At 60.2% G+C, this 14,839-nt stretch overlaps 2 protein-coding genes across 5 annotated transcripts; one reads left to right on the top strand and one right to left on the bottom strand.

The window, feature by feature from the left end:
• Positions 1–2,057: 2,057 nt before the first annotated feature.
• FBXW5 (F-box and WD repeat domain containing 5) lies at positions 2,058–7,644 on the bottom strand. 3 transcript variants are annotated; one of them, XR_007518741.1, is made up of 10 exons: positions 7,327–7,411; positions 6,857–7,073; positions 6,488–6,645; positions 6,038–6,212; positions 5,816–5,964; positions 5,329–5,740; positions 4,859–5,006; positions 4,565–4,777; positions 4,075–4,482; positions 2,058–3,906 (listed from the first exon to the last, which is right to left on the bottom strand). XR_007518741.1 is itself a non-coding variant. In XM_049896632.1 (9 exons), the coding sequence occupies exons 2-9, from the start codon at positions 7,047–7,049 to the stop codon at positions 4,233–4,235; spliced, it is 1,698 nt and encodes a 565-aa protein (XP_049752589.1). In that variant the 5' UTR covers positions 7,050–7,073; positions 7,539–7,644; the 3' UTR covers positions 2,058–4,232. The 3 variants fall into 3 exon arrangements, 2 of the variants coding, with proteins under 2 accessions (XP_049752589.1, XP_049752588.1); XM_049896632.1 differs by lacking the exon at positions 7,327–7,411 and adding an exon at positions 7,539–7,644 and having other exon boundaries at positions 2,058–4,482; XM_049896631.1 differs by having other exon boundaries at positions 2,058–4,482.
• On the top strand, positions 7,619–10,817 carry C8G (complement C8 gamma chain). Of its 2 annotated transcripts, XM_049896638.1 has the most exons (7): positions 7,621–8,404; positions 8,493–8,629; positions 9,134–9,204; positions 9,429–9,536; positions 10,105–10,206; positions 10,306–10,344; positions 10,562–10,817. In XM_049896638.1, the coding sequence occupies exons 1-7, from the start codon at positions 8,177–8,179 to the stop codon at positions 10,585–10,587; spliced, it is 711 nt and encodes a 236-aa protein (XP_049752595.1). In that variant the 5' UTR covers positions 7,621–8,176; the 3' UTR covers positions 10,588–10,817. The 2 variants fall into 2 exon arrangements, with proteins under 2 accessions (XP_049752594.1, XP_049752595.1); XM_049896637.1 differs by having other exon boundaries at positions 7,619–8,404; positions 10,306–10,817.
• Positions 10,818–14,839: the final 4,022 nt, after the last annotated feature.

The raw sequence follows: 14,839 nt of genomic DNA, 5'->3' as shown, positions 1-14,839 counted from the left end.
ATCCATAGTGAGGGCGCCGCTTTTAAAACTTGACAGACACCTAGGCAGAGTCCTCAGTGGACAGCCCTCCCGCTCAGCCTGTCTGCAGTCCTGGCGTGCCACCCCCTGTGCACCACTGGGTCTCCGGCTGCACATGGAGTCCTGCAGGATGGCACGTGGCAGATTAGACACCTGAGCCATCACATCTGGGACAGGGGAGACGAGGCCGAGATGCCCTCTGTCAGCAGGGTCCCTTCTCAGAGCGGCCCCACTGTGTCCCAGGCGAGCCCCCCGTCCCCAGAATTCTTCCTAGGAAGGAGGATGGTGGGACTTCGTCTTATGTACTTTGTACATGTTATCAGGAGGGACCAGTCCCTGGAGAAGGCCATCATGCTTAGTAAGGTAGAGGGACAGCGAAAAAGATGAAAGCCCCCGACCAGACGGATTGACAGTGGCTGCGACAGTGGGCTGAGGCACAACAATGATTGTGAGGACGGCGCAGGACCGGGCTGTGAGCTGGAGCCGACTCCAGGGCGCCTGACAATCACACAGTCTCTTTAGAAGCTAGATGATTGATTTGAGAACTTTATTTGCTAAAACAAACACTTAGTGCTTTAGTTTCGTTCCAGAAGTATGAAGTTTTATTTTCATTTTTGTTAAGTTTAAAATGTTTCTAATTTCTCTTCAGACTTCCTTTTTGATCTATGGATTATTTACAAGGGTATCGTTAGGTTCCCAAGTGCTTGGAGATTTTCCTGCTATCTTTGTGACTAATTTCTAATTTAATTTGTATTACGGTTTATAAACATTTGGATTCCTTTAAATCTGTTGAAGGCATTTTATGATCCAGGCTGTAGTGTCTGTAGGTGACCGTTCCACGCGCACTTGGAGAGGATGGACGTTCTGCCCTTGCTGAGTGGAACGTTGCGGACGTATCAGTTAGATTCAGTTGGTTGATGGTGGTGGTCGGCCCCGTATCCTTTCCACCTTTGGGCTATTGTGAATAATGCTGTAGTGAACACAGGTGCACAAGTATGTGTGTGAGTCCCTGCTTTCAGTTCTTCTGGGTCTGTATCTAGGAGCGGAATTGCTGCGTCAGTTGATGATTCTGTGTTTACCTCTTCAGGGAGCCGCCACGCAGTTTGCCGCAGCAGCTGCACCGTCCGACAGTCCCACCAGCAGTGGGCAGGGGCTCGAGTCTCGGCACACCCTCACAGACACTTGTGCTTTTAGTTTTTCTGATAATAGCCATCCTAGTGGGCCTAAAGTAGTAGTGTCGCATTGTGGTTTGGATTTGCACTCGTCTAATGACTAGATACTCTACTGAGCATCTTTTCATGTATTTACGGGCTATTTATGTGTCTCCTTTAGAGGGATGCTTGTTCAAGTCCTTAGCCCACTTCTAAATTGGGTTGTTGGTCTTTTTGCTGTTAAGTTGTTGTGTGCCGTTGAGTCGACTCCGACTCCTGGTGACCCTGTAGGATGGAGAAATGCCCCACAGGGTTTTGATTTGCAGCCTGTTGGATATGTTTTCTAAGTGTTTCTTCCCATTCTGTAGGTTGTATTCTCCTTTGATGCACCAAAGTTTAATTTTGATGAAATCCAATTTATCTGTTTTTTCTTTAGGTGTCATATTGAAGAATCTCTGCCAAAAACCAGGTCCTGAAGATTAACCCTGTGTTTTCTTCAGAGTTCTATGGCTTTAGCCCATACATCAGTTGTTGATCCATTTTCAGTTAGTTTTGTGTTGGTGTGAGATAGGGGTGTAACTGCATTCCTTTGTGTGTGGGAAGCCAGCTGTCCCTCCGGTTTTCGTTTGATTAGTGTTTTCATGGTGTATCTTCTTCCACCCTTTTACCTTTCACCTACCTGTATTTCTGCCCCTCTCTCATCTCCCTATTGCTACTGAGTCTATCCAGTCAAAATTTTGGTTATTGTACTTTTCAGTTCTAACATTTCCATTTGGTTTTTTTTGTATCTTTGTTTTTTGTTGAGACTTTATTTTTTTATTTTTTGCAAGCTGTTTGTGATTGTTCAAACATTTTTATCGTAGCTGCTTTAAAGTCTTCTTCAGACAATTGAACACCTGTGCCTTTGCATCCTTGGTATCTGTCAATTGTCTTTTCCCTTGTGAGCTGAAATTTTCATGGTTCTGTGTGTGCCTAGTAAATGTGGATTACATCCTAGATGTTTTGAATATTACTTAATGAGGCTCTGGGTCTTCTTTAAATCCGGTAGACAGTATTTTGGTTTGACCAGACACTGACTGGATCTCGTTCAGATCGCAAGCCAAACTGCCTCCGTGCACTGGAATTCCAGCGTCAGTTCAGTGTCAAAGCCTTTGCGCTGCTCTTCGGGCCAGTTCCCCACGTACACCTTCCTGTCACCCGTCTGGGACTTGCATGCTGGCCTGTTAGCTTTCACGTCACTGGTATGATAATTCGGAGCAGATCCAGGCGTCCGCAGTTGGAGGATGCGCCTTGGAGCCGAGTTCATACATAACTCTGTGGGTGGTTTTCACATGCTGTTCTCACTCAGTTATCTCCCTTGTAGTTTCTGACACCTTTTGGTCCTTCAGCAAGAAACTTGGGGCTGTTCACCCACTCTGTCATGCCCTCCCCCAGATTGCCCACCTTTGGGCCCACCCAACAGGAGGTCACATAGAGAAAAGTAATGGGGTTGGTTCCCCTTTTGGAACCGCAGCCTCACTGAGCAGCAAGGAAGCTTCCCTTCCCCTAGAGTTTTGGTTCATGTGAGTGTCCATGGCCACTACTTCACTGCCACCAGCGAGTTATCTGGGGGCTAGCTAGGTGCAGAGGAGCAAAGAGAGAAAAACCAGGTATTTCCCATTCACTAAGGGTTCCCTTTCCCAGTCCTTGAGCCAGGCTTCTCTGGGCCCCAGCACACAGCTCCAGGTTTATAGCTGTACCCAGTTCGGGCCAGGGTGCCAGAGGAAGAAGAGGGTAGGCTGACCCTGTGGTACTTGACATTCTGTTTTCTCCTGTCCTCCTGTGCACTTGTCCAGGTTCCTAGGTAGCTGCCCCGCCCTCAGCCCAGCTGAGGGACAGGCTCACCCAGAGCCAGACCCTTGCAGAATCTCAGACCTCTTTTCTCGACATGCAGTTTTGGGATGTGGTGTCTGGGTGTGTGTCAGTTCTCCTCCTGTTAAGACCTCAGCTGTACGTGTTTTTTTAGGATCTTCGTCTTTCTGTAACGGGCCTTTTTTTCTGTACACCTGGGTCTCTGCCGCTGTCCCTGTCCCTCCTGGAAGCCCTGCAGGTGGGTGAACGTTGGAACATTCTGGGCCATGGAATCTGTCCTTCGGGTTCTCTGGCTGCATTTCTGTTTAGATTCATCTCCTTTCTAAGTTCTATCCAGTCCATCATTTTTTTTTCAAGGTTTTTGATTTTGCTCTGTGTGTCATTTTCTGCAGTTTCTAACTGTTTTCCTTCTCGGACAGTAAGGCTGATGTACTCAAATACTTCTTTGTGCTTGTGGGCTTGGTCCCCCACCCTGATCCACTCACAGACTGTTAGGAAGGCCCTGTGGTGCAGTGGTCAGGGACAGATTGTCACCAGCCTGCTTGGCCCAGCGTCTCCGCTGTGGCCTGGGGTCTCCCGTCACCTGTGTCAGATGGGCCTCTCCCCATCCCTGCAGACACAGCACAGAGACTGGGTGGGGTGCTGTTGCCAACTGTTTATTCAGAGGACAGGTGACAAGTGTACAAGTGACATGTGGTACACTCCAGTGTGCCAGATGGGCCTGGGCCTGTGGCCGACTGACCTGCTCCTCCCCCAGATGCTGGTTGGGCCAGGTGATCGGAGGAGGGGCCGTGGGCCCAGGGTAGTCGGATCCTGTAAAGTGCTGCCACCCAGCAGGCTGGCCCCATGGACCATCGGGGGGCTTGTCTGCCACATGATGCTATGCCTGGGAACCAGACCACAGGCCCTGGCTGAGGGCCCCAGCTCAGCGTGTCCTCCAGTCCCCTCGGAGGAGTGGCCCCACCCTGTGCGCCTTGGGGCCAGCAGGAGGCAGATATACGGGTGGGGTGACCAGACCCCAGGTGCTGAGTGTCACAGCGGTGCAGTGGGGTACCTGTGCATGAGTGTTGGGGTCAGGCTGCCCTGTTGCCACAGCCCTCACATGCCTGGGCAGCAGCTCAGCTGAGAAAGGGGCCCATGATGTCCTCAGTGGGGTCCAGGCAGCTCGAGGACACCCAGGGCTGCTGCCGCCTCACCTGCCAGAAGTGGTGGTCAACGCCTCTGGCTGGCAAACCAAGAGAAAAAGGGGCGTGGGCGCGGGCGCGGGCGCGGGGCCTGGAGGGCACGCACGGTGCGGGGCGAGCGCCAGGCCTTGATGGTGGCATCATCACTGGCTGTTAGCAGGAGCTCCTGCTCCCGAGGGCTGAAGGCCACCGAGTTGACGACGTCCTCATGCCGCAGTTTGGCCAAGCAGATGTTGTAGTGACGGTCCCAGATGTAGCCATGCCGGTCCTCAGCCCCACTGTGAACAACAACCAAGTAAGGCTCCCTCCTCTGCACCCACTCACCTGCCTTCCACCTGCCCGCCCATGCCCTGCACATACCTGGCTACGAAGTCCCTGCTGACGTCAAGAAAAATGAAGAAGCACTCGTCGTTGGGCGTGTAGGCGCGGTGGGCACGCAGGGCCCGCTTTACCTCCTGCATGGTCTTGAGATCGAACACGTGCAGGTCTATCTCCTCAGCGATGGGTGGCGGCTGCATGGGGTCGGCCACCACTGCACCACTGGGCCACGAGCGGCTGTTCACATACAGGTACCTGGCCGGGGACGCTGCTGGAATGGCTGCCAGCCTGACCCTCCCCTGCCCCTCTGGGCTCTGCCCTCCTCCCAGGGCCCACCTGTGGTCGGGCGACAGCCCCATCCCAATGATGTGCCCGTGCACGTCGATGACATGGTCCAGCGAGTCGAAGAACTCGTCAGCGCCCCGCTCCTCCCCCAGCACTGGCCCCGCAGTCGTCATCTGGTGTGGCAGGATCTGCTTGATGCCTGGGAGGACGGGGAGATGAGGGCGCCACAGGGCTGCCTGACCTGTGACCCCAGACCTGGACACCAGACCTGGACAAAGGTGCCCAGGGCTGCCCGTGCATCTGGGTCAGGGGTGCCCCCACTTGTTCGTTTACAGTAAACACACCCCGCCCCCGGCAGTAATGGGTGCTCCAGGGATATGTCTGCATCCCAGAGGACTCCCAAAACTGGGAGACTGGGCGGGCCTGTGTGGACATGCCAGAGGAGGGAGATGGTCATCTCTGCTGGCCGGGCTCCTTCCCCAGGCCGGGCCCCACCCGTCTGCCCACCCTGCTCCCATTACCGATCTGGTGTGGCGAATAGGTGAGGCAGCCTGTAGTGAAGATTAGATATTTGTTCCTGTCGCTGGCCACTGGCTCAGGGGGCCTGGTGTGGCCCTGGGCCAGCAGCTCGGCCACCCTGGTCTCCAACACATTATCAGACAGCGGGGGCCGCACCCGCCCGTCCAGGATGTCGTCAAGGAAGCGCCGCAGGCCCTCCTTAGCCCGTCCCGGGGCCGGTGCCTCATCCTCACTGTTGCTGCCAAGGTCAAAGACCTGGCAGGAGGGTGCTGCTGGGCTGCCGGCATCCAATAGCAGGTCGGGGCTGTCGAAGCGGCTGCAGTCAGCCACCATGACCGTGCGGATAGTGCTAGCGTTGAGGTTCTGAATCTTGAAGAGCCGTTTCACCACGTTCACGTTCTCCGACTCCACGTCCTGGGGGGGATGGGGCGGTGGGCACAGCACAGGGACAGAAATGGCCCCCTCCACCCACCCCCACCTTGCCCCCACCTGGAAGGCGTTGTTGAGCCAGAGCACCGAGCACGAGGTGATCTCACCAATCCGGTGCAGGTTCCCCGAGATGAGGCTGGTCTCAGTGAGCCAGCAGCCAAACACGTCGTAGGGCTTGTTGCGCACACGGGACAGCAGGGCGAAAGTGTCTGGGGGAGGGAGGGGGTCAGGCTGGGCAGGTGCTGGCGGTGTGGCGGGTGGTGGGGGCAGGGCGGCCCTCACCCAGGCTGATGACAGTGATCTCGCCTGACGAGGAGTTGTGGGGCCCCAGGAACACGCCCGACACCAACAGCAGTGAGTCGTCCATGTTGAACTGGGAGAACTGGGTGTAGCTCCAGTTGTAGGGCCGCATGTCAGCACTGTGTAGCAGTGAGACCACCAGGTCGTTGCTCCAGATCTGTACAGGGCGGGGTCACCCACGTGGCCGGGTCAGTGGGCACTCACCCTGCATGCAGGGAGCTCTGGCCCCTTTCCTGGGCATCTCCGCTGAGGTCAGGACCCGGAAACGTCACTGGGGTGAGAGCTCCTCCCAGCTATCATCAGTCTCCTGACCCTGAGGTCAAGCGTATGCCAGGCTGGGGACTGCCTCAGGAATGGGATCTCCCTGGCAGGAACCTCTGCTCTGCGGTCCCACCTGGGTCTCCCCACCTGGGTCTCCGTGGCAGCTCTTACCTTCACAGTGCAGTCCTTGGAGCAAGAGGCAAACTGGCAACCTGAATGGGAAAAGCTGAGGTGCAGGACCTGGTCCGTGTGTTCCTTCAGCGTCTGTACCTCCACGCAGGGCACAGTGTCATACAGTCGCCGAAACTCCTCATACCAGGACGTGGCAGCTGTGTGTGGGGGGGGGGGTGTCCTCTGGGACTTGGAGGCCCTGCGGCTTCACTAGGTCTCATCTTCATCCCCCTGCCTGCATGGCCCTGCCCGCCCCTCCTCCTCCCCCAGGCCCTGCGCTCAGAGCCCCGGCTGTATCCTGTGCTGGACCCCAGGTTGAGCCCCTGCCTCCCACCCAGCCAGCCTGCCCTGGTGCAGCCGTGCCCTGACCTGGGTGTCGGGGCACGTCCCGCGCCACCTGGTAGTATCGGTAGAACTGCTCCCTCCAAAGGAACTCATCCCGGGACACAGCCTGCCACTGGCGGCACACCAGGCCCGCGGCCAGCACGTCTGCGGGGCCCAGGTTCAGGAAGATATGGTAGACGAGGCTGTCGGGGAGCAGGGGCGCGCCGCCCTCGTCCATCGTGACATTCTGTCCCAGACGGTCCTGAAAGCCACCCACGGCTGCCCTTAGTGGCGAGGCCCGGCCTGGGCGGCTGTCGTGCCCCGAGCCCCGCCTGGGGCAGGGAGGCCTGCGCCGCGCCCGGGGAGAGGGCCGCCCAGCCCCCGAGCCCCGCCAACCGGCCCCGCCGGGCTCCCGCGGCTCCTCGGCCTCTCCGGCCTGCGGCGGCCCCCGGACCTCGGCCTGCCCACCCCGGGGCCCAGGGAGCCGCTCGGAGCCCGGGACGAGGCCGCGGCACCTGCGCGCTCCCGCCGTCCGCCCGGGGCTCCGGGCGCGTAGCCGGGGCCGCCCCTCCGGAGGGCCGAGCGGCGGGCAACGGCAGCCGCTGTCGGCCGCCGCCCGTCCCCGCCCGGCTGGCGCTCTGGCCCGGACGCAGGGGCGGCCGGGCGGGGACGGGGCCGCGGCCGGGGTCGCCGGCGGCGGGGGGCGGGCCGGGGCGGGGTCACTCACCTCGGCCACCTCCCACCCGCGGCGGCGACCCGCCGGCGCCCCGGCCCACTTCCGCCCGCCGCCGCCGCTCTGGCCGCGCGCCTCTATGATGGGGCCGCCAGGCCCGACGCCCGATTCCCGAGGCATCGATGGCGCGGAGAGCCGAGCGCCCGCAGCCCGCGTCTGCGCCTGCGCGTGCTCAGGCCCTGCTGGAACAGCGCCCCTGGCGGCCGGAAGGAGCGGTGCCGCGCGCCCGGGCCCGGGGCCAGGCTCCGGGGACTCCGACGCCAGCGCCCGCCTGTTGCTGGAGGGTGCTGGGCAGGGCACCTTCACGAGCCCGGTTTCCTTGGCTGAGGATAAGACCAGTTCCTACCTGCAGTCCTGTTGGTGGCTTAAGGGAAATAAATGTTTAAAGGGCTGAGCGACGGCCACCAGTGGGAAGTGGAGGGTCCAGGTGTGCATGGACAAAGGGCCCGAAATCAACTCGGAGTTTGTAGGCAGGAAGTGCAAATCAAGGTCAGACGTCCAGGGCAAGGCCGGGGCTCACAGGAGACTGGTGGACCCTGGCCCAGCAAGGGGATATGGGTAGGCGGAGGCCAGCCTGGACTTCCCAGCTGGGCCTGACCCCTCCCCCAGGCTGGGCTCCTGGGTGGCACTGAATGGTGGACTCTGACCTGATACGTGGCCTTACTAGCTCTGGGACGACCTCAGTCCAGGCTCCGTCTGCTGTCCCCGCCGCCACCACCACCATGCTACCTCCCAGGCCTATACTTCTCTTGACCCTCCTCCTGACCCCCGGCTCACTGGGCCAGAGGGCTCGCAGGCCGTTGCGGCCACCGTCCCCCATCAGCACCATCCACCCCAAGGCCAACTTCGACACCCAGCAGGTAGCGGTCGGCGGGGACCAGGGGGTGGGCCCTAGGCTGCCCTCATCCCCTTGTGCCTCCCGGACTCCCTCACTGGACCTTGGCATAGTTTGCAGGGACGTGGCTCCTCGTGGCCGTGGCCTCCACCTGCCGCTTCCTGCAGGAGCAGAGCCACCGGGCAGAGGCCACATTGTTGCATGTGGCTCCCCAGGGCAAAGCCATGGCTGTCAGCACCTTCCGCAAGCTGTGAGTCCCTCTCCCGGCTCCCAGCTTCACCCCAGGTTCTCACCCCTCACCCAGGCTCTCCACCTCACTCTTGGCTCCTGACCCCCGCCCCAGCCTCCCGACCCCCTGCCACAACCTCCAGACCTCTCAGCCCAAGCTCCCGAACCCATCCCGGGCTCCTGACCCCCACTTGGAGTTCCCATCCCCCACCCAGGCTCCCAATGCCACTCCCAGCTCCTGATCTCCACCCTGGACTCCTGACCCCCACCCTAGGCTCCCAAATCTCTGCCCCAACCTTCAGACCTCTCAGTCCAGGCTCCCAACCCCACCTTGGGCTCACAACCCCCACTCAAGGTTCCCAACCCTACCCAGCTCCCAACCCCTGCCCCTGGGGTCATGACCCTACTCCGGCCAGTGACCTGGACCAGTAGTCAGTGGCAACCTGCCTTGGGTGTTCCTGCTTGGCCCCACCCGGGTTAGGGGTCCCCCACGCCTGCAGTGCCTTCTCTCACCCCTCCTCCCCAGGGATGGGATCTGCTGGGAGGTGCGGCAGCTCTACAGAGACACTGGGGTCCCTGGGCGATTCCTGCTCCAAGGTGAGGGCAGGGCCGCAGGGTGGGGGGAGTCCAAGGTGAGGGTAGGGCTGGTGGGGGGGGTCCAAGGTGAGGGCGGGGCCACGGTGGGGGGAGTCCAAGGTGAGGGCAGGGCTGGGGGGGTCCAAGGTGAGGGGAGGGCCACGGGAGGGGGGTCCAAAGTGAGGGCAGGACTGGAGGGGACATAGGGCAAAGGCAGGCCAGTGCTGATGAGGCTTTGTCTCCAGCCCGAGGCGCCCGGGGGGCTGTGGATGTGGTTGTCGGGGAGACGGACTACCGGGGCTTTGCCATCCTGTACCTAGAGCGGGCACGGCAGCTCTCAGTGAAGCTGTATGGTGCGTACGTCTCTGTTGGCCCTCCTGAGACCACGCAGGGCGCTCCCCATGCAGGAGCCCCAGCTCTGCCCCGACCCAGGACAGAGCGGGGGGCGGGGGGCAGTACACGTGGACATGCGTGCCAGTCTGGGCACCACAGCACTCCCTGCCCCCAGCCCAAGCACCTCAACCCCAGCACGCCAATCCCAATCCAGGCACCCTGATGACACCCCAACACCCTGACCCCAGCACCCAACCCTGATCCTGGCACCCCAGCACCCTGATGACACCCTGACCTCAATGACCGGACCTCAGCACCCCAACCCCAATGCCCTGACCCTGCACCCAGACTCCAGTACCCCAGTACACCTATCATGGAGCCCCAGACCCAACCCCAATGCCCTGACCCTGGTACCCCAACACTTCGACCCCAGCAACCTAACCCTGATTGTGGCTTCCTAATCTCATACCCTGACCCACTCCTGCCAGAAGAGGCCTGGGAGGAGTGGCTGCAGGTGTGGGGCGGCCAGGGTGCGTCCCAGGCCCAAATGGACCCTGGTCTCCAGAGTGTCCTGTCCGTCCCCCGCAGCCCGCTTGGTCCCCGTGAGTGACTCTGTCCTGAGCACGTTTGAGCAGCGTGTCCAGGGCGCCAATATGACGGAGGACCACATCATTTTCTTCCCCAAGTATGGTGAGTAGCTTTCTCCCCCCAGCATATCCCGATACCCAGCTCTCCCCTAGGGAGGGCCGTGGCTGATGGGACAGGGCTGACTCTTCCTTGGGCCCCCAGGCTTCTGCGAGGCTGCGGACCAGTTCCACCTCCTGGATGGTAAGGGGACCACAAAGGGGGCTCGGTCCAGCAGATGAGGGGTGGGGACCTGGCCCCCAAGAGCACAGCCCAGCAGTGCGCGGGACTGGGGACGTGGCCCCCAAGAGCACAGCCCAGCAGTGCACGGGACTGGGGACCTGACCCCCAAGAGCACAGCCCAGCAGTGCACGGGACTGGGGACCTGGCTCATCTGGTGACTTGGGTGTCTGTGCCGCAGAGGTGAGACAGCAAGGCCAGCAGTGAGGCCAGGTGGGAGCAGGAGGCACGGAGAAGACCCCGTGGATGAGGGACGCCACTGCCTCCCTCGTCAGGGGCCTGCCATCGCAAGTGGTCCAGGGCCTGGGGGCCCAGGGCGTGGCTGATGCCTTGTGGGGGCTCTCACCATTCTGTCTGTTCTCTAGCTTTTCCTCCATCCCCAGGAGCCTCTGGGACACAACCTGATTGGGGCAGAGCTGTTTTCTCATTAAACTCATTCAGTCAACTTCTTATCCCCTTCTTTCTGCTCTGGACCTGGCCCGGGCCTCTGCTCCTGGGCATTTCTCGGCCACCTGGAGTTGCTGCCTAGAGGAGAAGGCAGACTCCCCTGCCCAGAGCCCCCTCCCGCCAGAACAGGATAGGGAAGACATGCCGGCCTTTTAAGTGCCCAGAAGCCATGCCCCATCTCTCCTGGCCTCAGTTTCCCAGCTGCAGCTGGGCCCCACCCCACCCTGCCCTGTGACTGGGGAGCTCCCAGAAAGCCCACACCCAGGGGATGGGCAGAGGTGAGCGGTGCAGAGGGAAGGAAGGTGCATTGTGACCTGGAGGGTGACCTTTTGGGGATTCAGGGGAATAGCAGGGAATCTGAAGGGAGCAGGGAGTGGAGGTAGGACTGAAAACTGGGAGTAACTGTGGTCCCACCCTCCGTGCCTCTCTGCCCCAGTGATGCCTGGGAGGCCCCTCAATGTGAGCCCAGACAGGGGTGGGCAGCTCACCACTGCCTCCCCCCACCAAAGAACTGGTCTCAGCCAACTTGTCTGTCCCTCACCAAAGGTCACTGGGCACTGGGGCAAACCTACTGAAGGAGGACTGAAGCTGGAAAAATTGACCCTGGAAGAAATAAAGATATTTCGGGGAACCCAAGAGCACTTGAAAAACAGAAAAAGTAGAAGCAAAAGACAGTAACAAAAAGCACGTTCTCGGATCTGGGCTCTCCACCACCCCATTTTCCTTCCCCGGCCCCCACCCCATCCGTGCTCCAGGACGCTTATCGGGGTTGACAGCCCCATTTCCCGTGGAGCCTAGGCTGGGCAGCGGCCTGGCGGATGGGCCCGCTCCCTGTGCCCAGGGCTGAAGGGCCCACGTGGCAGGTTCAGGGCTCTGTTCCAGTTCCCTGACGTGAGCACGCACATGCCCTCCCCATTACCCCCCCCCCATCTTAGCATCCTTCTCAGCTTGCTGAAGGACACGATAACCCTGCAAGGGTGTTGGGTCCTATCTCACAGCTTCAATGACTCTGCAGGGCCCTTACCACTCACTCACTCCCTCCCTCATGCCCCGGTGGGGTCTGGAGAGCATGCTGGGGGAGGTGCTTGTCCCAGGCAGTTGTGCCCTGTGTCTTTGCCCTGAGGCTGCCCTTCCCTTTCATGCAGGCATGAGCCCCTTGGCCAGAGGACAGCTTGCTCCCACCACCGTCCCTTTCAGCCTCCCCACAGGTGGCACTGGCCACCAGCCAGGCCCTGGTGTGGGTGTGAGCCTGAAAGTCCGCTGCCATCCTACCGGGTCACTGCTGCCCACCCCCACCACATCTTTGGGCACAAGGCAGCCCCCCCCCCTTCAAAGCTGCCCCTGCTGTCCTGGGGCACTGTTTGGCCCAGTTCCCGGGCCTTTCCGGTGATCATCTGATACGATCTGAGGTGCTCTGTGTGCCGGGCCCTGGGCGGGTGGGGACAGGCTATGGGGAGGGGCTGCCCCTGGGAGCCCAATGTCCAGGGCTTTGCCACGGATGGATGAATGAGTAGAAGTGTGGAGTCATGTGGCCAGGGGCGGGGGGTGGAAAGCATGGCTTGGGGCCCCAGATGTGGCTGGGGGACCCCTAGGAGCTGCCCCTTCCTCCATGTTCTACCCAGTGGCTCCTTTCCCTGGGGAGAACCTTGAACACCTGGGTGAGCTTAGGTCCAGCGAGCAGGGGTCCCCCAGCCCTGCCCACCGCCTCACCCAACCTACTCTCCTCAACCGAAGCCCAATCCAGACTGGGAGGGCAGGGCACTATGCTGGGGTGGGCTGTGCCAGGGGACTAAGGTTCAATCCTCGCCTGGTGTCCCTCTGCAGCTAGGCTCCCAGGAGGACAGTGAAATGGGGCAACAGGGAAGGGACTCCAGGTGTGGTCTGGGAGGGAGAACGTGGCGGGGGCTGTACCCCTAGACATGGACAAGAGGACCCCCAGGTTCCACAGCCCCCAGCACCTCAGAGAGCTGTCATTAAATACCACAGTGCCTGTGTGGGACATGGCCTCAGGTTTGCATGCACCCCCAAAGCCCTAGACACTGCCCTGGGCCCCACTGCCCGGCCCCCACGGCCCCATGGCCCCAGGAGGACCCCGTGGCCCCAAACAGAACGTGGCCAGCTCTGCTTGGGGTGCAGGAGGACTGTGTGGTGGGCAGGCGGGCACGCAGGAGTCACCTCCTCACACCCCTCCTCCCAGAGTGTGAGGCCGTCAGGTAGGGAGGACCACTGAGCGCTCAGGGCCTGAGGTCCTCCAAGGCCACCGAGTCTTCACTGGGGCAGGAATGACAGCCCCTCGACCTCCAAGTCTCCAACTGCAGGTCCAGGTGTGACAGGTGTGGGGAGTCCGGGTGTGACAGGTGTGGGGAGTCGACAAGTGGTTCTTGACATGGGACAGATGGCAGGGAGGGCCTCGTAAACCTGGCAAGTGGGCTGTAGCTGAGAATTCAAAATTTAGGTAAGATGGGTCTGGCTCCATTAGGGAAACCCTGGTGGTGCAGTGGTTAGGAGCTACAGCTGCTAACCCAAAGGTTAGCAGTTCAAATCCACCAGGTGCTCCTTGGAAACTCTATGGGGCAGCTCTACTCTGTCCTTCAGGGTCACTGCGAGTTGGAATCAACTGGACGGCAATAGGATTGGCTTGGTTTTGGCTCTATCAGAACATTTTTATTTAAAAATGTGAATTATCGTTTGTATTTTACCTCTTAATTCTAATAGGTAATATTGAATATTTTAGAAAATATTTTATGGAAACATAATGTTTAATTTGAAAGTTCACCATGGGCAGGGGGCTTGGGGGAGCAGCCATTCCACACTGTCTGTACCCCCCAGTAGAAGCCCAGACCTCCTCCTTTATCTGACCTGGAAAGCACCAGGGCCCCTTCTTTCCTCTTTCCGTGTGAGGGGGTAGGGACTCCCCCTCGCGGTCCCTGATGCCAGCCATGCCCCCCCACTGCCCCTCCCAGGCACCCCCGCTCCCCATGGCCATTTCCATGGGTGGTGGGTGAGTGGTGAGTGGGAGCCTGCTGGGTGGGCTAAGAGGAGATCTCATGGGGGAGAGTGGGAGGGGATGGAGACACTTGGGGCTTTCTGAGAGGGGGAGGGGGGAAAAGGGCAAGAGCTGAAGAAGGGCAGGGCCTGAGAAGGGGGTGCATGCACAAGGGGGCAGAAATTCCCTGGGATGAGGTGGGTCCTCTGGGGAGAGTGAGGCAGAGTATTGGCCTATGGGGGTGGGGGGAGGCAGTTTCTCTGGGAAGTGGGGCCACCTGGCAGGGTCAGGGGCTCCCTGGAGGCTTTTGGTCAAGAACAGTGGCAGTGGGGAGCTTTCTGTGCCTGGGGATGCTTGGATGGGGGCCGCAGGGGGGCCACCGGGGGCCATCACTGGTGTTGACACAGGCGGGGGAGTTGGGAGGGCTGGCAGGGTCTTCCGTGTGGAAGCAGAAGGAGGTGGGATGGGGAGGCCAGGCCAGGAGGCCTGCAGGTCCAGGGAGCCTTCCTGAGCTGGGGGTTTCGAAGGAGGATGGAGAGGACTACCTGGTCCCACACGGAGCTCCAGGCTTCCCCCTCCCCCTCCCCCTGCATCCTCCGCATCCCTGCGCGCCCCCCATTGCAGGTGAAGGTTGTCCCTCACCCCAGCTGCTCACTTTGGTCCTCTCTGTTTGTTCCTCCTATTAATATCCCTTTGTGACAGGGCCCGTGGACAATCGCTCCAGAGTCTGTGGGAACCCTCATCCCCCGCCCAGGGGCTCCTCTCCAACCTGGGGGCCATCACCTCCCACCCCCCTCTTTCTGGTCCAGCCACATGGGTCTTGAGGAGGCCTGCCTCAGGGCCTTTGCATGCCGTTCTCTGGCCTGGCCTCTCCTACCCCTCCACTCCCGTCTCTCTCGTTCACCCACCCTGCTGCTCTTCTGGGGGTCACTGTCTGGAGGACCTACGTGTCATGGGTTGAATTGAATCCCCTGAAAGATTTGCTAAAGTCCTGACTCCCAGCCCTGGGAATGCAGGGCTTCGAAT

This window comes from Elephas maximus, chromosome 9 (genome assembly GCF_024166365.1).
Source record: "Elephas maximus indicus isolate mEleMax1 chromosome 9, mEleMax1 primary haplotype, whole genome shotgun sequence".
In the NCBI taxonomy this organism is placed as follows: Eukaryota; Metazoa; Chordata; class Mammalia; order Proboscidea; family Elephantidae; genus Elephas; species Elephas maximus.
The sequence above is the reverse complement of the archived record's forward strand: the minus strand, read 5'-3'. Positions and strand labels throughout refer to the sequence as shown.